This window comes from Podarcis cretensis (genome assembly GCF_951804945.1).
Source record: "Podarcis cretensis genome assembly, chromosome: 4".
NCBI lineage: Eukaryota > Metazoa > Chordata > Lepidosauria > Squamata > Lacertidae > Podarcis > Podarcis cretensis.
The window spans coordinates 2,972,970-2,997,979 of record NC_137173.1 but is presented as its reverse complement, the minus strand read 5'-3'; the positions used below and the strand labels follow the sequence as shown (position 1 = coordinate 2,997,979).

Here is a 25,010-nt window from a genome sequence, read left to right as displayed (position 1 = left end):
TAAAGGAGTGAAATGAAAGATAAGATATCAGAAAAAAGAAAAAAAGAACAAAGAAAAAATAAAAAGTAAAAGAAAAAGATCATAGGTGAACATTTTAAAAAGTAGATAAGTACTCACAATACATAGCCGTTTCCCATCTATATTTATATTCAGTTGTATAATTTCATCTCTTTTTTTTAATAAAATTTTCATTAGGTTTTCACATTTTATAAAACAAAAACAAAAACAAAAACAAAAACAAAACATATATATTTTTAAACTCTTATTTTCATTACCCCCTTTCCCTGACTTCCCCCCACCCCCTCTTCATACATCCCAATTCCAAAAATTAGTTCAGCAAGTTCTTATCTCCCATCTTTAACATATTATTGTTATTTTTAAACTTAATCCTTTTTACTTATCCAAATTTAATTTATCCAATTCTCTTTTAAACATTAAATCTTTTTTTTTCTAAGGTCGACCTAATTACCCTTCCACGAATTTCTCCCTTTGTATTTTTGTTAATTATATGTCATAATGGCCAAATACAAAAATCATAAAATTTTGAAATTCTGTTCTCCCCTCCCTCCCTACCCCAGTTTCCATCCCTTCCCAAGCAATTATCCTAGCCCGGATTCCTCACATCAGAGGCCTTCAAGTCTCTGTCAGTCTCTCTCTGCCGATTTTGTTGGTAGCCCGTTTTGTTGGTCCTCAGGTCTCGAAGGAATTCTATCTCAGTCACATCATATTTTCTTCCATCCAAGATACTTAATAGCAGTTGCTGCAAAAAGTCAGTTGATCTCCCATACTCAAGGAGGAAGTCCCAATCATATTTCTTTACTCTTTTGAATTCCAATATTCCAAGTGCTCCCGGGACTTCCTCCTTCATCTTTCTCATCTTTCGCAGATTTGTAATCCAAAGATCTTCTTCTTTATTTCCTGACAATATGGGCTTCTGATTGATATTTTCCTGCACTTTTTCCATTCCTTCTTTTCTCTCCACCGGTTCCAAAAAAGTTTTTTCTGGTTCAGCTGCAGATTCCTTATCAGGCAAATCCTTTATGCATTCAGCAGAGTCGTTTGTTGTGGAATTCAAGGTCATAAGTTCTTTGTTCATAGCCGTACTCTGCTCTTGCAGGATTCCCACGAGAAAAAACATTCTTTCTATCTCTACCAGTAATTTTCCCTCTGCAGCCATTGTAATGTCTCTAGTTCCCCCTAGGGGGATTACAGTTGCTTGATAGTCCTTTTCCAACAGCCCGTTACTTTGTTGTTTATGACTACGTTGTTTCCAGCCACCTCAGTTCAAAAGCAACACTTTTAGTTCAGAAAGTTATTAAATAACAAAGTTCTTAAATTTTAGCCGCCCGTTTGACAGCTCCTTTGACAGCTGTCAAACTCCTTGTTCTTTTTCCTCTGGCTCACACACAGGACACTCCCGGGTTCGGGGGGGGGGGTTACACAAAAGCTTCCAAAACTCCTCACTTTCTCTCCAGCACAAAGACTTCTTCTGTCAAACTCATGGAAATATTTTTTATCTAACACCAAAAACAGTACTCTCCACCTTAGTCCACCGATCCTTGCTTTAGATCGTTTGTAGATAGGGGGGTGCGGACTTCCCTTTAGCACATCCCCCGGTTGTACCGAATTCAAAGATATAGATTTTAAAGTCCAAATTCCATTCTACTCACGGGTTATTTGTTTCCAGTCCGAATTTTGGGAAAAAAGTCAGCGCTGTCCGGCCATGGCACGCGGCTTCGCTCCACTGAAGTAGCGGTCTACTCTCAGCACCACGCCGCTCCCCGTACCCTCTCCGTAGCCTTTAAAAAGGCTCTTCGTGGGTCAGGGAGGGCGCTTAAAGGTGCCCACCGAGTCACCAAGTCCGCAGGCTTCCGCGCCTGTGGTTTCTGAGGGTCCCCGCGTCGCCGGCGCGGTAGGACCTGTCTTCAGCAGAGCCGATTCCCTCCGGAGCTCGGAGGGAATCCGCCATTAGCCGATCGCGCTAACCCGGAAGTCTAGTTGTATAATTTCATCTTGTCCTTATCTACCTTAAATAAAGTGTTTTTTTATTTTGTGTGTTTTTTTATTATTGTTAAGTTTTTATGTTGTGTCAAATTTAATGTTTTTCTTTTGTGTTTTTGTCTATGTGTTATAAGAGAAAACTAATAATTTTTTTGGGGGGGTAAATACTCTTGCCGCTGTTACCTTTCACTTTAAAAACCAGCTGCTCATTTCCCCTTTTGACTGGTTCTTACCAGTTTTGCGGTCAGTTCACATTCCTGCACCTGTGACCCTGCTGGCCTCACTAATAATTGGCCTGGCAAAAATCCAGGGTGAGCCGCCTTGTGCAAGCGGAAATATTTGCGCCGATGGATCCCCAACAAAGGACTTTTCACAATGGGGAAAATGTACCAAATGGTGTGGGATGGACAACCGATTGATGGGGAAATGTCTAAATACCCCACAAGCAAACCAGGATGAGTGCAGGTGAATGAATAACCTCCTTGCAAAAGAAAAGAGGGGGGGCGAATGATCAGTGACGACTAGGGATGCTCCAACAACATCCATGTAAGCTTTGCACAAGCAAATCAGGACGAAGACTCAATAAACCTGTTGTCTTTGTTTTTTTAATAAGTATTTTTATTTTTATTTTGCAACACAAACACACATACTAATAGAAAAAGAAAAGAAAAGGCAATATCAAAGGAAAATACAAAAATCTATACTAAATATTAAACAAATATTAAACAATGTGTATTTACCATATTTCAATTCTTCTATTCTTCCACTTGACTTCCTTCATCCTTAGCGTGGTTCTACGTTCATCTTTAGTAAACTGTTTCCTTCTCATTTCATTTCCACCCCTTTTTCTTTCTGTTTTTAGCTTTTACCCCATAATTCATTTTGCAAAAGTTAATCAAAACAAGTCCAGCTATTAATTTGAGGGCACTGCTTTTTAAGTTAATTTCTATATTTTTCCCATTCTTTTTGAAATTTTTGTTTGGTCTGACCCCTAATCACATCTGTCATTCTAGCCAATTCTATATAGTCGAATAATTTATCTTGCCATTGATTTTTTGTCGGTATAATTTCTTTTTTCCATTTTTTTTGGCAATTAATGTTCTCGCTGCCACTGTGCCGTAAAGAAATATTTTCTTATTTCCCCTCGTTATGTCCATATACAGTACAGTGGTACCTCTGGATGCAAACGGGATCCGTTTCGGAGCCCCGTTCGCATCCAGAAGCAAACGCCGCCCGCGTCTGTGCTTGCTCAGGTCACGAGTCGCCGCTTCGGAGCGTGTGTGTGACATCATTTTGACCGTCTGTGCATGCGTGAGCGTCGAAACCCGGAAGTAACGCGCTCCGTTACTTCTGGGTCTCTGCAGTGCACCACCCGAAAATACTTATCCTGAAGCTACTTCAACCTGAGGTATGACTGTATTCCTAATAAAAAAAAACTTCTGTTTTATTAGCAAAATTTTGTTTAGCTCTTAATATAAGTCTGTTATCTTTGATCAGGATTATTTCTGGAGAGCTTCTCCCAAAGAAGACAGGAAAACAGTCAGCCAAGCTAATAATCAGGGCCGTCTTTAGCAGATGCAGTGCCCGGGTGCAAATATCTGCCCAGCACCCCCAAATTACCATGGATAGTGTTGGGTTGGCTGTAGCTGCGCACTGACATGCGCCCTTCCCAAGCCTCCTCGGGAGGAGAGCGCATGTCCCACGGAGGACCATACGGTTTTCAAACAAAAACACCTTGGAAGTCCTGGGCCACATAGAGGTTAGGCTGGCCTCAACCAGAGCCAGGGCTTTTTCGGCCGTGGCCCCGAACTGGTGGAATGCTCTGTCACAAGAGACTAGGGCCCTGCGGGACTTGACATCTTTCCGCAGGGCCTGCAAGACAGAGCTGTTCCACCAGGCCTTTGGCCAGGGCGCAGTCTGACCCCCTCCTTTGGTACACAGCTGTCAACCTTCCCTTTTTGTGTGGGAAATTCCCTTATTCCAGCGCTGTTTCCCGCTGCTTCCCGCTGCTATCCCGGATTGTCAGATATCCCATAGACTGTCCCCGGGTCAGGTGATGCTGCTGATCCCTTATTTTCAAATCTGAAAGTTGACAGGTATGCTTTGGTAATCCTCATAGAATTCTAGCCCAATGGTTGCCATTAATTTGATTCTGAATTGATTTTAGAATGAATTGATTTTAGAATGTATTTCAATTAATTGATTGTGATTTTATGTAAACTGTGTTACTTTTACTGTTGCTAGCCGCTCTGAGCCCGACTTTGGCTGGGGAGGGCAGGATATAAATAAAATTATTATTATTGTTATTATTATTATTATTATTATTATTATTCCCTTCCAAGCCTCCTTGGGAGGAGAGCTATACCCGCAGAGGCTTGGGAGGGAAGCTGCATGCCTGCCAGCCATATGGTTGGCGGGGCACAACTGGCAGGTGTGTAGGGAAAGGGGAGGCCACTGGCAAAGCCGCACAGCTCCCCCACTTGCTGGGGTGCCCCTGAGAGACCAGCGCCCTGGCACGACGCACCACTAAGCCCTATGGGAAAGACGGCTCTGCTCATAATACACTGGATTTCCCTGAGTCAGTATTTATTTTTAACATTGGTATGCTGCCTTTATCACTGAATTCTCTGGGTACAGCTTACAGAAATATTTAAAATACAGAATGCAAGATTAGCCAAGATACATTTTCTTCCTCAACTATGGCTACATGTAAGATTTCAGCCATTTGTGCTCCCCTTAATTGCTGGCAGTTCTAAGCGGTATACATAAAATAGTCCAAAAAGTGTACAGTGGATTAAATTAATTTAAATCAACCCCCGAAACATTGCAGAATCGTTGGAAGGGTCCCCCGAGGGTCATCCAGTCCAACCCAGATCGAGAATCCCTGGCAAGCCACCCAGCAGCGGCTCATTTAGTGCTTTTTGTCTTGAAAGTCCTAAGGAGAGGGCTGTGGGATTTCCTGAAGAGCTTTTGGAGGCTTTCTCTGATCTCCTTAGTCCTCACCCCGTAGATAACAGGGTGGACAGCCCAGGGGAACAGCAGGTAGACTGCGCTGATCAGGTTGTGGACGTCTTGGGAGGCCGACTTGGCCAGGCGGAAGACGATGGAGGAGGAGAGACGGGAGGAGTAGCTGATGAAGAGGACGATCAGGTGTGTCCCGCAGGTGTGGAAGGCCTTGTGGCGGACGTTGCCGGAAGCGATCTTCAGCGCCGTGCGGACGATTTGGCTGTAGGAAGCCAGGAGGATGCTGAAGTCCAGGATGACGTCGACGCACCGCATCGCCATCCCCACCGCCTTGTTGACGGAGATGTCGCTGCAGGACAACCTCATCAGGGCCATGTGCTCACAGGTGAAGTGGCCGATGACATCCGAGCGGCAGAAGCTCACCCGGGAAGCCAGGATCACCACGGGGCTGACGACGAAAAGGCTACGCAACATGGAGGCGAGAGTCAGCAACACCAGCAGCCGGCTGGTCATGATGTCCGCGTAGCGCAGCGGGTGGCAGATGGCCACGTACCGGTCGAGAGCCATCATCAGCAGGATGCTGCAGTCCAGGACGGCTGTGAAGTACAGGAAGAACATCTGCAGCAGGCACTCGGCCAGCGAGATGCGGCTGGTGCGGAGAAGGAAGCTGAGGAGCATCTTGGGGAGGATGGTGGCCGTCCCACAGATGTTGACCGCTAGCAGCAAGGCGATGAGCAGGCACATGGGCGAGTGGAGGCTCTCCTCCACCTTCACCGTGTAGATCAGGACGGAGTTGGCCGCCAGGATGACCACAAAGAGGCAGAAGAAAGGGATCACAAGGAGCTGCCTGGAATCCTCGAGGCCGGGGAACGGAAGCAGGACAAATTCCGTGTAGGAGATGTTGGCAGCTCCACTCGGGGTCTCCATGCCCATTTTTGGGTGGGTGGGTGGGTGCAGTTCTTGCCCAATACTTACGCAACTAGGGCCTGGGAAGGTGGAAGAAGAGGGATTTATTATTTATTATTTATTTATGATGATGATGATGATGATGATGATGATGATGATGAAAAACAACCTCTTTATTGCCTGTACAACAAAGTCATGGTTTTAACTTAAAGTCATTGTTAACGATGCATTTTTCTTGAAATGGAAATTTGCCTTTCATCAATATATTCCTGCAGAATATTTAACAGGAAGTCTTCAATTATGGCAAATGACTTTATTTACACTTTTGGTCCTTCTCCTCCAGGAACCAGCATTGTTATGTTTAGGGAAGCTTTTAATGATTGATGCATTACAGTATTTTTATATTTTGTTGGAAGCTGCCCAGAGTGGCTGGGGAGCCCAGCCAGATGGGCGGGGTATAAATAAATTATTATTATTATTATTATTATTATTATTATTATTATTATTACCATTCAGCAAAATCTGGTCTAGCTTTGTAATTCTTCGTCCTTCAGGTGTAACATATTCCAATACCATTTTGACAAAGTCATCAAATCCTAGGAGCGTGCCAACAATTTCTTCATCACTTTTTATCACAATGTGAATTTGTGAGCCTATGCACTTGTCCACCAGCTCAAGAGGCAGAAGCTGAGATGGGCTGGTAGTCGCGTTGGCCGTCATTTTGCCACGAGGCCTGACTAATCGAGTCCTGAGGGATTTCTTATTTGCCGGCACTGGTGGTGCTTAGCTAAAGACACAGTTTACAGCAGCATTTGCCCACCTGGTGGGCATCAGATGCATTGGAATACAACTCCCATCAGTGGTGGCAAGGAATGACGTTGGCATATTAGCAGTACATGTGAGAAGGAGCCAGGGGTCTTGGTGGACCACAAGCTGAACATGAGTCCACAGTGTCACCCGCGTCCCATTATGTTTTTGTAATGATTGCTAAATGAAATATTAATGTGTCATATGATCCCCCCCCCTTATTGTAATATGCATTCTATATCTTTAATAGAATCACTTCGGTGCCAAGTCTAATAAATGAAATGAATCAGGCCAGTGTCCCATCTAGTCCAGCTTCCTGTTCTCACAGGCAAACCCTCAAGCGGGATTCGAGCGCCAGAGCAAGTCTCCCATTTCCTGTGGGTCCAGCAACTGGGATTCAGAAGCACTGCTGCCTCAAACTATGGAGGGCAGAGTATAGCCATCCTGGCTACTACTACTGAGGCATCTAATCATAAGCCTGCATTTTTATTGAGGCTTGATCAGGGCCTGTATCTTAAAATGAGCTTAAAGATTTTCAAATGTTCATGCCAGGCAGAAGAACAGCTGCCTAAGAAACTTGGCAAGATGTTTATTCTCCTGGATAAGGGGGCCCCCTGATTTATAGCAGAAAACAATTCTCAAAGTCGTAAAAAGGGAATTACAGGCTGACAGCCAAGGTTACACTGACCCTACATATTACAGAAGATAAAAAAAAGAAGAGATAAACATAATTAAGAGTGGGTAAATAGTAAAATAAAACCATGTGCCTCCCATTAAACTTGAGCCATATTTTCCTAAGGTTCAAAGGTCAAGAGCAATGGAAAAGCATCTAGCTGGCAGAAAGGAAGAGAATATTTTGGGAAGTCTTTTTCTAAAGTTGTTTCTTTCTTAAACTGAGATCCTTTTAAGATTTCTTTTCCTTTTAAAAAGGTTATCTATGTTATGTATTAAATATATTGGCTTAAATGTAATTATTGCAAAGGAATTAGAAGCTAAGAAATGTTAAATCCTTATGCTAGATTCTTATTTCATATAGTTGGAAGAGATCACAGGGGCCATCAGCCACCAGCCTAGCCCCCCTGCCAAGCAGGAAACAGCATTAGAGCACTGGTTGTCAGGCCTTTGTTTAAAAGACCTTCAAGAGAAGGAGATCTTTCAATGATGATCCTTGACATCTGTTTAAGATAAAAATTTAAGATTAACCATCTGTTTTGGAGGGCAATAGGGCGAGGTGAGCTGGTAATTAAGGTTCCTTGTTGAGACACATGTAAGATATATTACTACTTATTTGTCATTTATAGATAGAAGAATATATAGCTTTTTGTTTCCCATAAAAGGACAAGAGGAAATGGGTGTATCTTTTGTGATTGGTTCTAGCAAACAGCCAATAGGAATTTCAACCAGGCTGATTGGACAGAGGCAGCCACAGGAGGAGCAAGGGGTCTGGATTAAGGAAATATAAGTGCTGGCCAGAATGGCAGGAGGCCAGGCCAGAGCTTGGTAACCATATACCACTGTGCCTCATATTTATTTGCCTGACAAATAAATTATTATTTTAATTTCTCTATTGCTGCGTTGAATATTTCATTCCAGCTAAGCGTTAACCACAAGCAGGGTGCTACACTACTACTAGTAATTTTATTATTTATCCCCCACCCATCAGGCTGCACTGCCCCAGTCACTCTGGGCAGCTTCCAGCACTAGGGCTGCCATGATTCAAAAAGTAAAAATCCAGACCTTTTAAAATGAGATTTCCCCCCAAAGTTTGGGAGAGAAATCAGCCACTGATGCTACATGCGCTGCCAAAACTGCAGCCATCTCCAGTGGCATTTTTTTTTTTTTTAAATGACTTCTCCCAAGATTGTGTAAAATCCCCCTGGATGCAACAAATTGGCCCCAAATCCTGAATTTGTCCAGGTTTTCCTGGCTATATGGTAACCCTATCCAACACATACAAAACATCAAACATTTAAAAACCTCCCGATACAGGGCTGCCTTCAGATGTCTTCTAAAAGTCAGATAGTTGTTTATTTCCTTGACATCTGACAGGAGCGTGTTCCACAGGGTGGGCTCCACCACTGAGAAGGCCCTCTGCCTGGTTCCCTGTAACCTCACTTCTCGCAGGGAGGGGACTGCCAGAAGGCCGTTGGCGCTGGACCTCAGTGTCCGGGCAGAATGATGGGGGTGGAGACGCTCCTTCAGGTATACTGGACCGAGGCAGTTTAGGGCTATCAAGGTCAGCACCAAAATTTTGAATTGTGCTCGGAAACGTACCAGGAAGACTGGGATTGTGGCATGGAAGAGGGGGGCTTTAAATCTATGTTCCTCACACAGCTCTGATCAGAAGTGGATGCCCCTTGCTTGGTTTTTTGTACTGATGCCCAAACAGTAAAGGTAAAGGGACTCCTGACCATTAGGTCCAGTCGTGGCCGACTCTGGGGTTGCAGAGCTCATCTCGCTTTATTGGCCGAGGGAGCCAGCGTACAGCTTCTGGGTCATGTGGCCAGCATGACTAAGCTGCTTCTGGTGAACCAGAGCAGCGCACGGAAACACCATTTACCTTCCTGCCGGAGTGGTACCTATTTATCTACTTGCACTTTGACGTGCTTTCGAACTGCTAGGTTGGCAGGAGCAGGGACCGAGCAGCGGGAGCTCACCCCGTTGCGGGGATTCGAACCACCGACCTTCTGATTGGCAAGCCCTAGGCTCTGTGGTTTAACCCAGAGTGCCACCCACATCCAAACAGTACTTGATGCAGATGTTTTGGACTGCAGCCCCCATCAGCCCCTGAAGCAGAACATCTGGAGGCCCCTGCACAAAAGAAATGTGAATGGAAGGCCTCCTTGCCCCCAGTTCTCCCAGAGCACACTGGGTCACACGGGTCGGGGACCCATTGCACGGCTACCTCTGACAGCATCCTTCTCTCCCCCACCCCCCGCAATTCACATAACCTCTGAATATGCAGCATAGCACTACTCACCGATACCCAGAAGAGGTTGTGGCAGCCTGTGATGGAGTTCAAGACCCGTCTGGCTGTAAACCAGGTGCTTAAATAACCACGAGAGCGAATTCCTCCTGGAGCAACAGCAGCCGAGATGGTGTTGTCTCAGGTCTAGCTCCTAATGGTCCCAAAGGGGCCCAGTCTTTGAACCACTTCCTAGCATTATAAGAATTCTAAAGTCTCAAATATAAATTAAATGTTCATAAATGTACAAAGCAAACACATGCATAAGTATTTAAACCAGGTGTCTGAAATAGTACAGGAGAGCAATCCTGAAGCCATTTTGACTCTCCCAGTGACCTCAAATATTTCTCTGCAGCGAGGGAGGAAATGGGAAGGCCTCCCCATTGTCTTTTGCTTACCTGTCTGAAGGGCTTATGTGTGTATGAACAGGGTGAGCCTGTGACCTGGATTCAGGAACTAAAGTATTAACCATCACAAAGAATGCCCAGGCTGCCCAGGTAAAGCAACCAGTGACCATTATCAGGTATCCTGGCAGAAATGATTTCTGTTGTAGACCGCCTCCTTCTGTGATGTATGTATGATGTTTTGGGGGGTGGTCTTGGGCTACAGGGTGGGCGATTTCAAAATACTATATATGGGCTTGCGCACCATTGTTCTGGTTGGCCTCTGTTATTTTCTCCTATTGATAGGGAACCCACTTAAGGACTCTGTATGGGCTTTTGGGTACCCCACATGTATATGTGTTGGGGTGGTTTTTGTTATTGTTTTTGTTTGTCATTATGGTATGTATTTTTGTGTTTTTATTTTGTAAACTGCCCTGTAATCTTTGGAGAAAGGGCAGTATAGAAATTTAATAAATAAGAATAATAAGAATAATAAGAATAAGTAATAAACACACGTTGCAAATTCATTGCAAAGCCTTGATGTGAGAGGTGAGAACTCTGGACAGATTTTATTTCTTAATTTACCACAGATTGTTAAACCAAAATGGACCTAGGATATGTTGCTAACTGTTGGTGCCATAACACTGCTTCTTTTTGTCTCTTTAGAACAAAATTTTCCAAGTGTGTGACCAGGTCTAGTTCATACCACTCTCTCGTAGCTGCTAACCTTGCAGCAAACTAATAGTTTTATATATCTGGAAAAGCCATTCCTTCATGTTCAGTTTTTTTTAATATATATATATATATATATATAGCACACTGATACATTGAGGAACGATTGCTTCTAAAGTTTTTAATGTTGTTGACATTTTGCAAGAGGGCGGTATTCAAATACTCTAATATAATAATATATAATATTATAAATAATAAAATAACTTTGTACATTCCCAGACCCCATATATATGCTAAATATTGTAATGAAGTGAGTGGTTCTGAGCATGCACAGACTGACTTTCCCTAGCTGCAGATTAGCAGCAGCCTAGGATTAGGAAGCCAAAGGCATAACTTTCCAGAAAGTTGAGCCAAAAATATTAACCCCTTCTTGCCTAGTTCATTTGGCCCAGCCACTCTGTGGGACAAGAAAGTCAAGAGGTGGAGCGCAATTGAGGTGACAAGGATACTGTCAGGTCTCCTATTATTCCTCTGCTAAGGCAGGTGAAACTTCTTGCCCAGACACAAACCTGGAGCAAAAAGCCAGAAGTCCTCTAACTCTACTGGTGGCCAGGGCAGGACCTTCAAAGGAATGTGTTGCAGAATCCTTCCATGGCCGTTAAAAGAGACCCAACCAGCAGACTTTTGTCATTTGTTCCCTGTGTCTTATGAAAACTCTTGAAAACCCCTTTACATGAATCTAGACCAGACTTGGACAACCTGGACACCAAGTGTGCAATGTCTGCTCTAGATAGTTCTGCTAAACCCGCCTCGTATCCACACAGACAGATCAGTCACTTGATTCTGCTCACAGCCACAGCTTTCCCGGGGACCAAATGAGCCCATTTCCTTCTGAGCAGCTTCCAAAGACTGTCCTGGATCTCCTTAGTCCTCATGCCATAAATGATGGGGTGCAGGATCCAGGGAAGAAACAGGTATATTGTGCTGATGAGATTGTGGACATCCTGGCTGGCTGACTTGGCTAAGCGGTAGACAATGGAGGAGATGATTCTGGAAGAGTAGGTTGTAAAGATGACCATGAGGTGGGTGCCACAGGTGTGGAAGGCCTTGTGTCGGGCGTGGCCAGAGCTCATCTGCATGGACACCTGGAGGATGCAGCCGTAAGAACCCAGGAGAAAGCCAAAGTCAAAGATGGCGGTGATGGTTCTTGCTGCCAGGCCTAGAACCTTGTTCCTGGAGATGTCACCACAGGACAACCTCATGAGGGCCATGTGCTCACAGGCAAAATGCCCAATGATGTTGGACCTGCAGAACCTCACCTGGGAAGCCAGGATCACTACTGGGCTGACGAAAGCCACGCCCCGGGCAAGAGCGACCAGTGTCAATATCACCAGGAGCTTCTTCGTCATGATGTCTGTGTAGTGCAGAGGGTGACAAATGGCCACGTATCTGTCCAGAGCCATCAGGAGAAGAAGATTGCAGTCCTGCATGGTGGCAAAGTAGAGGAAGAACATCTGGACCAGGCACTCCGTCAGGGAGATGTGGCTGACTCCGAGAAGGAAGCTGAGGAGCATCTTGGGAAGGATGACGGTGGAGCCACAGATGTTGACTGCGAAGAGCAAAGCAATCAGGACATACATGGGCGAATGGAGACTGTGATCTGTCCTCACAGTGTAGATCAGGATGGAGTTCCCTGCAACAATCATGAGGTAAAGGCAGAAGAAAGGGATGGCGAGGAGATATCTGGACTCTTGGAGGCCTGGGAAGGCGAGCAGAAGGAAGTCTGTGTAGGAGACGTTGGCTGTTCCGTTCTGATCCCCTCCAGCCATCTTGGCAATGATTGGAGATAACAATCCTTAGATCTGAAAAGAGGGAAGAGAGGAATAGTTCCACCATCCTATTTTTGTTGTTGTTAGGTAGCCTCCAAATCTATTCCCATCTGTAAAATAGGTAAAGGTAAAGGTACCCCTGCCCGTACGGGCCAGTCTTGACAGACTCTGGGGTTGTGCGCCCATCTCACTTAAGAGGCCAGGGGCCAGCGCTGTCCGGAGACACTTCCGGGTCACGTGGCCAGCGTGACATCGCTGCTCTGGCGAGCCAGAGCCGCACACGGAAACGCCGTTTACCTTCCCGCCGGTAAGCGGTCCCTATTTATCTACTTGCACCCGGAGGTGCTTTCGAACTGCTAGGTTGGCAGGCGCTGGGACCGAGCAGCGGGAGCGCACCCCGCCGCAGGGATTCGAACCGCCGACCTTTCGATCGGCAAGCCCTAGGCGCTGAGGCTTTAACCCACAGCGCCACCTGCGTCCCCAGCTGTAAAATAGGAGCATCTAAATGCTGGAGAGCCTGCACCTCCATAGCCACATATCTCCACATGAGGTGGGAATGCCCCGAAGTTCATTCCTGCAGGAAATCTCCAAAATAGCAAAAGAGATAATAAAAGTAACTCCAGAACTAGGCCTATTAAATATCTTCCAGGACAACAATGCACTTATACATGTCAAAAAACTCATAACACACTTACTTTCAGCAGCTAGAAACATCACAATTTGATGCTTGCTTTCTCCTGCTCTAATAATAATAATAATAATAATAATAATAATAATAATTTTATTTACACCCCGCCCTCCCTAGCCAAGACCAGGCTCAGGGCAGCTAACACCAGGTATAAAAACAATTGATTAAAATACAACTTAAAAACAAGATTAAAATACAACATTAAAATGCAGCCTCATTTCAGTAGAAATTCAAATCAAAAACTTTTTGGGGATGAAAATGTCAAATCCTCACCAAGGCCAACTATCCAGACTGGTCCTATTTGGGCCAGAAAAAAGCCAGGGAAGTCCCCAAGTAGGAGTTCCATCACAGAAGGAAAAAGGAAAAAAGAAAGAGGGGAAGGGGATCAAGTTGATTCTAAGCCAAAGGCCAGGCGGAACAGCTCTGTCTTGCAGCCCCTGTGGAAAGAAATCAGATCCTGCAGGGCCCTGGTCTCAGGAGACAGAGTGTTCCACCAAGTTGGGGCCAGTACTGAAAAGGCCCTGGCCCTGGGTGAGGCTAATCTGACTTCCTTAGGGCCCAGGACCTCTAGGGTCCCTCTAAGGGAGCAATGGCTTCAAGTTACAAGATTGGAGAGCCCAAAGAATCATCAGGAAGAACTTTCTTACGGTAAGAGCTGCTCAGCAGCGGAACAGACTCCCACGAGTTTCGGTGGACTCTCCTTCGTTGGAGGATTTTAAACAGACGTTGGATGGCCATCTGTCATGGATGCTTTAGCTGAGATTCCTGCAGTGCAGGGGGTGGACTAGAAGACCCTTGGAGCCCCTTACAGCTCTATGATTCTATGACACTGGAAGGACCTATCAGGAGTGAACGTAGACCAGTAGTACCAAAACGTATGGGAAACCGCCCTATTAGAGAAGTTAACCAAGAAACGTAAATTAGCACGGGGACAAGCAAACGAAGATGCCTTCACCCCAGTGTTGTTCCCCTTCATCACATACACAGCACAACAAGACAATGACCTATGAGTAACCTGACCCAAGGACCCACCCCACCCTCCATACAGACAAGCCACACAACAACCAATTGAACGGAACTCTCTGGACCTTTCAACACCCCACCCCCCACAGTGCCAATAGAAATAAGTAAGGAAGTAAATAAGTAAATAGGTAATAAGGTAAATAGGTAAAGGATCTACCAATGTGATGCTGACATGAATCCCCACACTAAAGGTAAAGGTAAAGGTACCCCTGCCCGTACGGGCCAGTCTTGACAGACTCTGGGGTTGTGCGCCCATCTCACTTAAGAGGCCAGGGGCCAGCGCTGTCCGGAGACACTTCCGGGTCACGTGGCCAGCGTGACATCGCTGCTCTGGCGAGCCAGAGCCGCACACGGAAACGCCGTTTACCTTCCCGCTGGTAAGCGGTCCCTATTTATCTACTTGCACCCGGAGGTGCTTTCGAACTGCTAGGTTGGCAGGCGCTGGGACCGAGCAGCGGGAGCGCACCCCGCCGCAGGGATTCGAACCGCCGACCTTTCGATCGGCAAGTCCTAGGCGCTGAGGCTTTAACCCACAGCGCCACCTGCGTCCCGCGAATCCCCACACTAGTACTAAGCAATTGAACAATAGAACAATACCCCCATCTCTCCCCCCTTTTCTTTCCCCCTTCTTTCCCCCAACTGTAAGATGTCTGTGACATTAGTGTCTCATGTGTTGCCACCTGCCTTATTGCAGGGCAGATCTGAAGGTAAACCATACGTGGAACGAGCCTGCTCCTGCGGCTTGATGGAGGTAGAAACTGTCTCTCATGTCTTGTTATGTTGCCGTTTCTACGGGGATATACGCTCAGTATTTATCACTCCTGTTATACAAAAATCTCCAAATGGGTCCAAACTTCAATGTCTCAAACTCCTGGTAGAGGACAAGGATCCTGAGATCACGCTAAGGGTGGCCAAATTCTGTGCGACTGCCATAAAACTCAGGGAACAAGCTGTACTACCAAAATGATTAAGGTTTTAAATGACAATTTTAGGTTATATTTTAGTGATCAAGATTTAATATATATTTTTAACTGCCGCTATATCTGTATTATCTCTGTTATACCCAATTGCAATTTAATGCATTCCTGTTGTGTTTTATGATTTTCCTGATATTGTAAGTGAGCCGGAACTGGTCTGTGACCGTAATAATAAAATCCAATTCAATTCAATTGGTGTTTCATACTGAACAATAACAAACTGTGAAACAGACTCTAGGAATTCAAAGTGGAGACGCTATATGGACTTTCCCTTGTCTATTTGTTTGTTTTGTGAAACAAGAAAATCTTCAATAAAAACAAAACAAAACAAAACAAAACAAAACAAAACAAAACAAAACAAAACAAAACAAAACAAAACAAAACAAAAAACAAAACAAAACAAAACAAAACAAAACAAAACAGTTCTTTCATTTCTCCCTTTGAAGTGTGGACAAGACAGACTCAAGAACGCAAGATCCCAGCAGCTGACTCAGACCGAAAGACCGTCTCGTCCATCACAGTGGCTCCTTCTGTTTTTGGACTCCCCATCACCCCTGGCCACGGTCCTGCTAGCCAGGGATGATGGGAGTGGTAGTCTAAATCAGCTGCAGACCCAGGTTTGGGAAACCCTGCCGAAAAGACAGCCCCCAAGCAGGACCTGCTCACTCCCCACTTGTGCTCCTCAGCATCCTGCCCCTTATCCTGGAAGGAGGACACAGCCGTTATGACTGAGGCCCTTATCCTCCAAGAACTTCCTGAGTCACTTCCAAGGCGAACATCAACTGACCTTCACATCTTGGAAGAAGCCAAGACTTCCTGCTGACAGTCCTTTATTCAGGAGCTCCTGCACAAAACTTTGGACTTGAAACCAGGCTGGATCTGTCCCAAGGTTTGCCTGAAGATGCACCAACCCAGGGAGCAGCATTCTGCTCCCAGTTCTGTAGGCAGAACACAGAATGTGTGGAAAGGATCTCCAAAGCATTCCTGGAAGGGAGTTCCAACTTTTCCTGGAATATACATCCAAGGACTAAAGGAGAGCATGCTGGATCCGGCCAATGGTTCTCCCAGGGGCCGACCAGATGCCCCAAGCAGGACTTTCTCCCCACAACTGTGAAGAGCAGAGCAGAGCCATCCTGGCTAATAGCCACTGACAGGAAGTGGTGCAACATCCCTAGGCAAGCTTGCTTCCCTCCCCTCTTTTTCTCCACAACTTTCCTCCTTACATCTTCCTCCAGATTCTTCCCTAAATCCACATCAGATCAGCTCTTCTTGAAAGAGGGTGCCCAGAATAGAATGTGGGCTTTCCAGACTCTTGTCTGTCCAACTTGGAGCCTTGTAAGTCTTGCATAAGGCAACCTGGCTAATGTTGCACCTAAAACAGCAGCCCAGCATCCTAGTTTGACTCAGCCACGTTCCTTACCTCGTCCTCTTCCATTTCAGCATCCGCCTTTAGGGATAGATGCTGCAGTTTTACCTACCTTGATGCGCTGAGAAGCATCCAAGGGCCCAGCAGAGTCTGAAGGATGCTGTTGTGCCCGACAGGATTAAGTAAGCTCAGCTCTGTTCTCGGAGGAGTCCCTGGCAAGATGGTTCCCTCTTGGGAGCCATAATTGATGGCGTCCGTTTTTGGCCTCCAGTTGGGGATTGGCACAGCTCTATCACTCTTGGGTGGGAGATGATGGTCAGGTCATAGATCTAGCATCTGTTGGTTTCTGCTCTCTTCAGTGTGCAGCGAAGTGCTTGTCACGAGACAGGTGTTTACATTCCACAGTCAATTGCTGTTGGGTTTTCCCACGGGAAAGGAGACTGGATGTGACGTACACTGGTTTCCTGTTTTTCACTGTTCTCACAGAGTGTTCTCTCCGTGCTTCAGAGGAGAGAGGATGCTTTCTCTGCTCCGGCAGAGGCAAGATGTTTTTCTGTAATCTACCAGCTTTGAAGTGTAAATAAAGTAATATAGAGTATGTGCACATATTCCTCATCATTCCGCTGTGCTTGGGACACTGCAAATTCAACAGCATCATGGACCATTTGTACCTCGATCCAAATATGCACTCCAGTCGTCCAGGCATTACAAATGAAGAAGACACATAAAATTCTACCTCATGGCCTCAGAGCCAAGTTATTATCGAAGCTGGAATCTTCCTCATGTAGCCGAACCACCCATCCCCATCCACACACCCGGTTTGGGGGAATCCCAAGGTTTGCAGAGGTACAAATTAATCCCATTAAAAACCTAACGGGGTTATGATGAGGACTGGATGTCCTCACTGCCCGTGGCAGAATATGCTGACCTCTGACTTCTCAAGCTGGACAGGTGGGTCTGAGACCCTCAAAACAAAATCTGAACAAAATTGGTGAAGCAGAGATGAGTTTATTGATTACAGAGACATACTTGCAAGCACGGGTGTCCAAATGTGTTGTTGTTGTTTAGTCGTTTAGTTGTGTCCGACTCTTCGTGACCCCCTGGACCAGAGCACGCCAGGCACTCCTGTGTTCCACTGCCTCCCACAGTTTGGTCAAACTCATGCTGGTAGCTTCAAGAACAATATCCAACCATCTCATCCTCTGTTGTCCCCTTCTCCTTGTGCCCTCCATCTTTCCCAACATCAGGGTCTTTTCCAGGGAGTCTTCTCTTCTCATGAGGTGGCCAAAGTCTTGGAGCCTCAGCTTCAGGATCTGTCCTTCCAGTGAGCACTCAGGGCTGATTTCCTTAAGAATGGATCGGTTTGATCTTCTTGCAGTCCATGGGACTCTCAAGAGTCTCCTCCAGCACCAGAATTCAAAAGCAAATGTCCAAATGTAGGCACACCCAAATTTAGCAAAACACAAGCTACATCCAGCACAAGTTCTTCCCTCAGTTTCCCCAGTGGCTAGGTATGCGCAGGGTTTACAGCCTATCACAACCGCCTAATTAAAATACTAAAATCCCTGCCCCTGTTGACATCTGCCCTCACCCTGAATTCTTCTGCCCGTCCCTCACATTTACTGAAATGTACTCAGAGTCGAGTGTGGATTTCATGCTCTTAATTCAGCTCATAGTAGTGAGGAATTTGGTCAATGCCTCTGTTGACGTAAGCCATGCTCTAACCACCAGTTGTTCCAGTTACAAGTGTAAGCGAGTTCTGTGTCTCTTGAAGCCAAGAGGACAGAGCCACATCCTTTTTTTTGAAAAAAATACAATTTCTATTTATTTTCCATTTAATGTTATACATTCACACCGTCATCATCCACTATACCGCCCTGGCTCTTTAGAGCCTATCGACTTCCTTCCCTCCAGCCTCATAGTTTTCGAAATTAACCTTTATATCACTGCAATTTATACATTTTCCAATTCTAATTAGACTTATTACAGAATGTCTCAAGGTTTACAAGGTTTACGTCTGGTAAAAGATACCTTCCCTTTCATGACCCGGAAAAACTGTCTGCGGACAAACGCCGGCTCCCTCAGCCTGTAAAGCGAGATGAGCGCCACAACCCCAGAGTCGTTCGCGACTGGACTTAATGGTCAGGGGTCCTTTACCTTTACCTAACTGTCAGAGCTGCCTCTAGGTCCCAGCTCACAGAGGACCAACGCTAGGCTGTAGTAATGTACAAAAGTCTTTATTGAAGTTCTGTTTCCATTTCAAAGCCACAGCGTGCAGCCCTTCGTCTTAAACCCTAGATCGGCGAAGTCCCGTCTGAGTCTCCTCCCCTATGACACCAGTTTAAGATCCTAGCCCTGCTCCACCTTTTACGCTGCTCTCTCCTCCTCTGGGTCCTCCTGCCCGCTGGGGCATTCCCCTTTCTGGACTCTTCCGACGCTGAGTCGCTTAGCTCCTCCCCCTCCCTCCAGCGGGCTTTAGGACCCGGTTCCCAATCCTCATTCTCTGCTGTCCCGCGCTCCTGTACATTTGAACTTGCCTCTCGCGCCAACCCAGTGACCTTTCTGCTAACCGTTACACTACTTCGGTCACTGCTTCCCTCTTCCGGGACACTGGCCGGATCTGACCTCTCCTCCGTTGTCCGACTTTCTGATGGAGGCGTGGTCAGCCCTGCCTTATCTTCTCTCCCTGGTGGGAAATGCACTGGCCCCGATCCTTGGGACTCTCCCCCCCCCCACTCTGCTCTGGTGGGGAAGCTGGTCCTGATTTCCAGCTACTGCTCTGGGAGTCCCTGCTGCCCCCTTGCTCCTGGGGCGTTCCCCTTGGGAACCCCCTACCCCTGGCCACTGGCGCCCCCTTCTGTGAATCTTCCGATTCGCTGGAGAGGCTCATGGAATCCCTTGGTCCACTGTCCTCTTCTCCTACGCTCCCCTCGGATTCTTCCCCTTCGCTCTCCATCTCCTCTCTTCCCTGTGCCTCTGCTCCTGAGCCCCTGACACATGTTATATGTTTATATGTGTTAACCTCAATCGACATCCAGTGCCCTTTTAAAACGTATTGGGGAGCGGGGTGTTATTGAGTTGTTTTCATTTTTATTATGTATTTTGTGTTTTTATATTGTGATTTTATGTTGTAACCCTCCATGAGACTTGTGGGTATAGAGTGATATAATAAATAAATAAATAATAATAATACCTCCAGGACCTCCTCTCCCCAAACAAACTGCCCAGGACCCTGTACTTGCCAGATGCCAGAGGTCCTTCTCTATGTCCCCCGCCCCCAGAGAGTATTGGAGGGTGGCAACACGAGAACGGGGCCTTTTTTGTGGTGGCTCCCATGCCCGGCAAAAACATTCCTCTTGCAGTCGTTAAGAGTCGTCAACAGGCTCATCACAGCTATCTGCCAATCACCCATTCCCACCACCCTTCTGAGTAATACCCCTCCCCACCTTCTCACTATATAGAAGGGTCTGGAAACTTCTGTTTCAGTGTATCTGAAGAAGTGTGCGTGCACACGAAAGCTCATACCTAGAACTAACTTAGTTGGTCTTTAAGGTGCTACTGGAAGGAATTTTTTTCTTTTATTTTGTTTTGACTATGGCAGACCAACACGGCTACCTATCTGTAACTGGAAATACGTATAAAATGTCAGCAAAACAAAGTGAAATATACTCGGATTTCATGCTCTTTATTTCAGCTCCTGGCAAACAGGGAGTAAGTCTTCCCCCAAACCTCTGGCGATATACAGTGGTGCCCCGCAAGATGAATGCCTCGCAAGACGGAAAACCCGCTAGACGAAAGGGTTTTCCGTTTTTTGAGGCGCTTCGCAAGACGAATTTCCCTATGGGCTTGCTTCGCAAGACGAAAACGTCTTGCGAGTCTTGCGAGTTTTTTTGCTTCCCCCCTTTTTTCTAAGCCGCTAAGCCGCTAATAGCCTCTTAGCCGCTAAGCCGCTAAGCCGCTAATCCTTTAATAGCCGCTAAGACGCTAAGCCGCTAATAGCGCTAATTCGCTAAGCCGCTAATAGGGTTGCTTCGCAAGACGAAAAAACCGCAAGACGAAGAGGCTCGCGGAACGAATTATTTTTGTCTTGCGAGGCACCACTGTATACATTACATAATGGGTAATTTTATTATCACTCAGTTTTTGCATATATTGGATAAACTTTTCCCAATCTTCTGTAAATCTTTGATCTCGCCAATTCCGGATCCTTCCTGTCAATCTGTCCAGTTCTGCATAATCCATCATTTTAGTTCTCCATTCTTCTATTGTAGGTAATTCCTCCTGTTTCCATTTCTGGGCCATCAATATTCTTGCTGCTGTCACTGCATATAAAAATAACTTTTTTTCTTTCTTATTTATCTCATTACCTGTAATGCCTAGTAAAAATGCTTCTGGTTTCTTAACAAATGTATATTTCAACATTTTCTTCAATTCATTATAAATCATTTCCCAAAAGCATTTTACCTTCTTAAAGGTAAAGGTAAAGGTACCCCTGCCCGTACGGGCCAGTCTTGACAGACTCTAGGGTTGTGCGCCCATCTCACTTAAGAGGCCAGGGGCCAGCGCTGTCCGGAGACACTTCCGGGTCACGTGGCCAGCGTGACATCGCTGCATCTGGAGAGCCAGCGCAGCACACGGAAACGCCGTTTACCTTCCCGCCAGTAAGCGGTCCCTATTTATCTGCTTGCACCCGGAGGTGTTTTCGAACTGCTAGGTTGGCAGGCGCTGGGACCGAGCAACGGGAGCGCACCCCGCCGCAGGGATTCGAACCGCCGACCTTTCGATCGGCAAGCCCAAGGCGCTGAGGCTTTTACCCACAGCGCCACCCGCGTCCCACTATTTTACCTTCTTACATTCCCACAAAAATCCCAGACTTTTAGAAGACACCTGAAGGCATAATAATAATATGTTTTATCACATTATTATTATTATTATTATTATTATTATTATTATTATGTTGGGAGCCACCCAGAGTGGCTGGGGGAACCCAGCCAGATTAGTGGGTTATAAATAAATTATTATTATTATTATTATTATTATTATTATTATTATTATCCCTCTCGGCCAAAACAGGTAGAGCCCTTTGACAGTGGAACAGGCTCCCTCGGAAGATGATACCCTCTCCTTTGCTGGAAGTTTTAAAACAGAGCTTGGACAGCCACCTGTCAGGGATTCTGTAGCCACAATTCCTGCATTGAAGACCCCTGGGGACCCCTTCCAAATCTATGAATCTGCGAAAATGACATCAGCATTTATCACCAGGTTCTGTGCAAAATCCCCAGCCAGGAATACCAGACCAAAACAGCAGCCAGTAGGCTTGGTCTTTATTGAAGACTGTCGCGACAGGACTCCCATCTGCCACCAGGTGGAACAAGATGGAAGCCCCGTACAAAAGAGAACCCAAATTTTTATTAGCTGCTAATCCCCATGTTCAGGACGCGGGTGGCGCTGTGGGTAAAACCTCAGTGCCTAGGACTTGCTGATCGTAAGGTCGGCGGTTCGAATCCCCGCAGCGGGGTGAGCTCCCATCATTCGGTCCCAGCTCCTGCCTACCTAGCAGTTCGAAAGCACCCCTAAGTGCAAGTAGATAAATAGGTACCGCTTTATAGCGGGAAGGTAAACGGCATTTCCGTGTGCGGCACTGGTGCAGGCTCGCCAGTTGCAGCATCGTCACCATGGCCACGTGACCCGGAAGTGTCTGTGGACGGTGCCGGCTCCCGGCCTCTTGAGCGAGATGAGCGCGCAACCCTAGAGTCGGTCACGACTGGCCCGTACGGGCAGGGGTACCTTTACCTTTAATCCCCATGTTACACCCCTCCCCCCAAACTACATCACTCATACATCATGAAAGGGGAGGTCTGGTGGCAGTGATTTGAGCATCCTGGACCCTGCCCCATGGTTCCCCTTGCCCTCCACCAAACACTCATCAAGTGTAACAAAAGAGATATTTACATTTCCCTGTTTCCCAGCCAAGTTAATCACACCCTTTTGTCTTCATCTGGGTTTGTTATTTCTGGAATGGCTACCTGTCTGGCACTCAGGTATCAGGATGCCAGGAATGATCACTCAGGCAGAGGGGCTGCTGAGTAGCTGAGCTCACATGTCTATATTGTTAACGGAAAAATCCGAGGGCTCCCTTGGACAAAAAGACACCAACCAGGATAACTTGGAGCAAAACAGCAGCCTGTAGGCTTGGCCTTTATTGAGCTGTTGCAACAGGGTGCTCCCCTCACTTGCAGGAGAGAGGAAAGACACAGAAAAAATGGTGTGCAAGGTCTTATAAAGACTTTTGAAATTCCCATCTTATAGATCAAGACCACCCCCAGAAACATCATGCATACATCACAGAAAGGAGGGGTTGAGGGAGGAGTTGTGGTGGTAACCTGAGTGTCCTGTCACCTGGCTCGTTCCCCCTTTCCCCCTCCCCATGAGTATTTTCCAGGTGACAGAGGGGAGTTTGCAGTTTCCTGCCCCCAGAGGGAAGAGCTGATTATTGTCCTTTGTTCCAGACCATGCTGAATCCACTCCCATATGCAAGTTCTTTGTGATCTTGATTGTCTTCTGTCTGGGACCATCAGGGTTGGCATAGCAACTGGGCAGGGCTCCTGTGGATGTGCTGGTATGCTCAAGGGATTATGGTGGCCTGTATCAAACCTTCCTCATTTTGTATTCCTTCCTTCATGGAGTAAAATAAAAGTAGAACAGTGCAAATCCGATGTATGGTTGATTTTCTATGAATTTATAACAGAAGCGTAGCGTATGTAGTGTGTGAGTGTGAGTGTGAGTGAAGTTTGTACAAACTGAATGATTGGGGGGGGGGATTTGGTATTGTGCAGCAGAGGCCCTTTGAAGAAACTGTGATGAAGTGTTTTGTGGGGACAAATCACAAAAGTCACAAAAGTGATTGTGCTGGTTTTGGTAGTGGGCAGCATGTGCATGTGCATCTGCTGCAGGGGCAACCCCCCCCCAACCTATACATAAATTCCTGCAACAACACAACCCAAAATGGCTGCAGTGCCGTCCTTCCTTCCCTCCTGCAGGAACGGTGGGACCCTCAACATTTCCAGCACTGCAGAAAAGGGCAGGGTGTCTATTTTCCGGCCTGCCATTCACTTTCAGTTACTGGAATCCGGAAGTGGACAAAGTTAGAAGTTTCTAAAGTATCTTCTGTTTATCTCCGCTGTCCTTTCACACCTCCCTGCGGGTGTAGCCAAGACCTCCGAGTGCAATTAGCCTTAACGAGCTGGACAATAACAGTGGCAGAGTCTGGGGGCCACAGCGGACTCGATTCTCCCTGGCCTATGCGGCCCCACGGCCCCTGCCTGTTCGCAGATGGCTCAATTAGCTGCCCTATTGTAACAATTGCCACCTGCCTCCCCGCGGGGCCAATTTTCCGCAAAGCAAAACGCCTTTCCCTTCAGACCTGAAGTTGCTCCTCGGACCTGTGGAGGGACAGAGAGAAAACTTTCCTTTAGAGTCCCAAGTTTGCCATGTGGTCCCACACCTCTGCCTTTCCTGCATGGCAAAGCAGTATGGTACACTGGTTAGAGTGTCCGACTAGGACTCGGGAGAGACCGGGGTTCGGATCACCCACTCTGCCACGAAGCTTTCGCTGGGCTAAGCCTTGGGGACCAGTCACTCGCTCTCGGCCTGGCCTGCCTCACAGGGCTAGTGTTGTGGAGGTTAAATAAGGAAGGGAAAAAACTATGCATGCCGCCTTGAGCTCCTTGAAAAGGAGGGATAGAAATGCAATACAGTCATACTTACAGACGCTTCAGGTTGTGTTTTTTCAGGTTAAAGGTAAAGGTAAAGGGACCCCTGACCATTAGGTCCAGTCGTGGCCGACTCTGGGGTTGCGGCGCTCATCTCGCTTTCTTGGCCGAGGGAGCCGGCGTACAGCTTCCAGGTCATGTGGCCAGCATGACTAAGCTGCTTCTGGCGAACCAGAGGAGCACACGGAAACACCGTTTACCTTCCTGCCAGAGTGGTACCTATTTATCTACTTGCACTTTGACGTGCTTTCGAACTGCTAGGTTGGCAGGAGAAGGGACCGAGCAACGGGAGCTCAGGTTACGAACTGCCAAAACCCGGAAGTACCGGAATGGGGTACTTCCATGTTTTGGCAGTCGCGCATGTGCAGAAGCGCTAAATTGCGCTTTGCGCATGCGCAGAAGCGCTGAATCTCAACCTGCGTGTGTGCAGACGTGCAGTTGCAGGTTGCGAACATTGTGGGTTGCGAACATGCACCCCACACGGATCACATTTGCAACCCAAGCGTCCCCTGTACATTTAAGAGAATGAATAAACCTCCAAGTAACGCTACGTGGGTTGTAGAATCTGGTCCCATCTCAGGGTCAATTGCAACATTTAACCTTTCACTTTTGAACAAGTGATGAAATGTGACTTTGAGACAACAGACCCTCCAAGTA

General features: G+C 46.6%; 3 protein-coding genes across 3 annotated transcripts; all 3 read right to left on the bottom strand.

Moving 5' to 3' along the window:
• Positions 1 to 4,908: 4,908 nt before the first annotated feature.
• LOC307213934 (olfactory receptor 52K1-like) lies at positions 4,909 to 5,965 on the bottom strand (the record flags this gene model as incomplete). The annotated part of the gene is made up of 1 exon (XM_079972165.1): positions 4,909 to 5,965. The coding sequence occupies exon 1, from the start codon at positions 5,896 to 5,898 to the stop codon at positions 4,909 to 4,911; it is 990 nt and encodes a 329-aa protein (XP_079828291.1). The 5' UTR covers positions 5,899 to 5,965.
• A 223-nt stretch (positions 5,966 to 6,188) lies between these two features.
• Positions 6,189 to 6,612, bottom strand: LOC307215348 (U6 snRNA-associated Sm-like protein LSm5; the record flags this gene model as incomplete). Its single annotated transcript, XM_079974544.1, has 2 exons — positions 6,381 to 6,612; positions 6,189 to 6,241 (listed from the first exon to the last, which is right to left on the bottom strand). The coding sequence occupies exons 1-2, from the start codon at positions 6,589 to 6,591 to the stop codon at positions 6,189 to 6,191; spliced, it is 264 nt and encodes an 87-aa protein (XP_079830670.1). The 5' UTR covers positions 6,592 to 6,612.
• A 4,871-nt stretch (positions 6,613 to 11,483) lies between these two features.
• On the bottom strand, positions 11,484 to 12,527 carry LOC307214027 (olfactory receptor 52K1-like; the record flags this gene model as incomplete). Its single annotated transcript, XM_079972345.1, has 1 exon — positions 11,484 to 12,527. The coding sequence occupies one exon, from the start codon at positions 12,525 to 12,527 to the stop codon at positions 11,532 to 11,534; it is 996 nt and encodes a 331-aa protein (XP_079828471.1). The 3' UTR covers positions 11,484 to 11,531.
• Between the last annotated feature and the right edge of the window lie 12,483 nt (positions 12,528 to 25,010).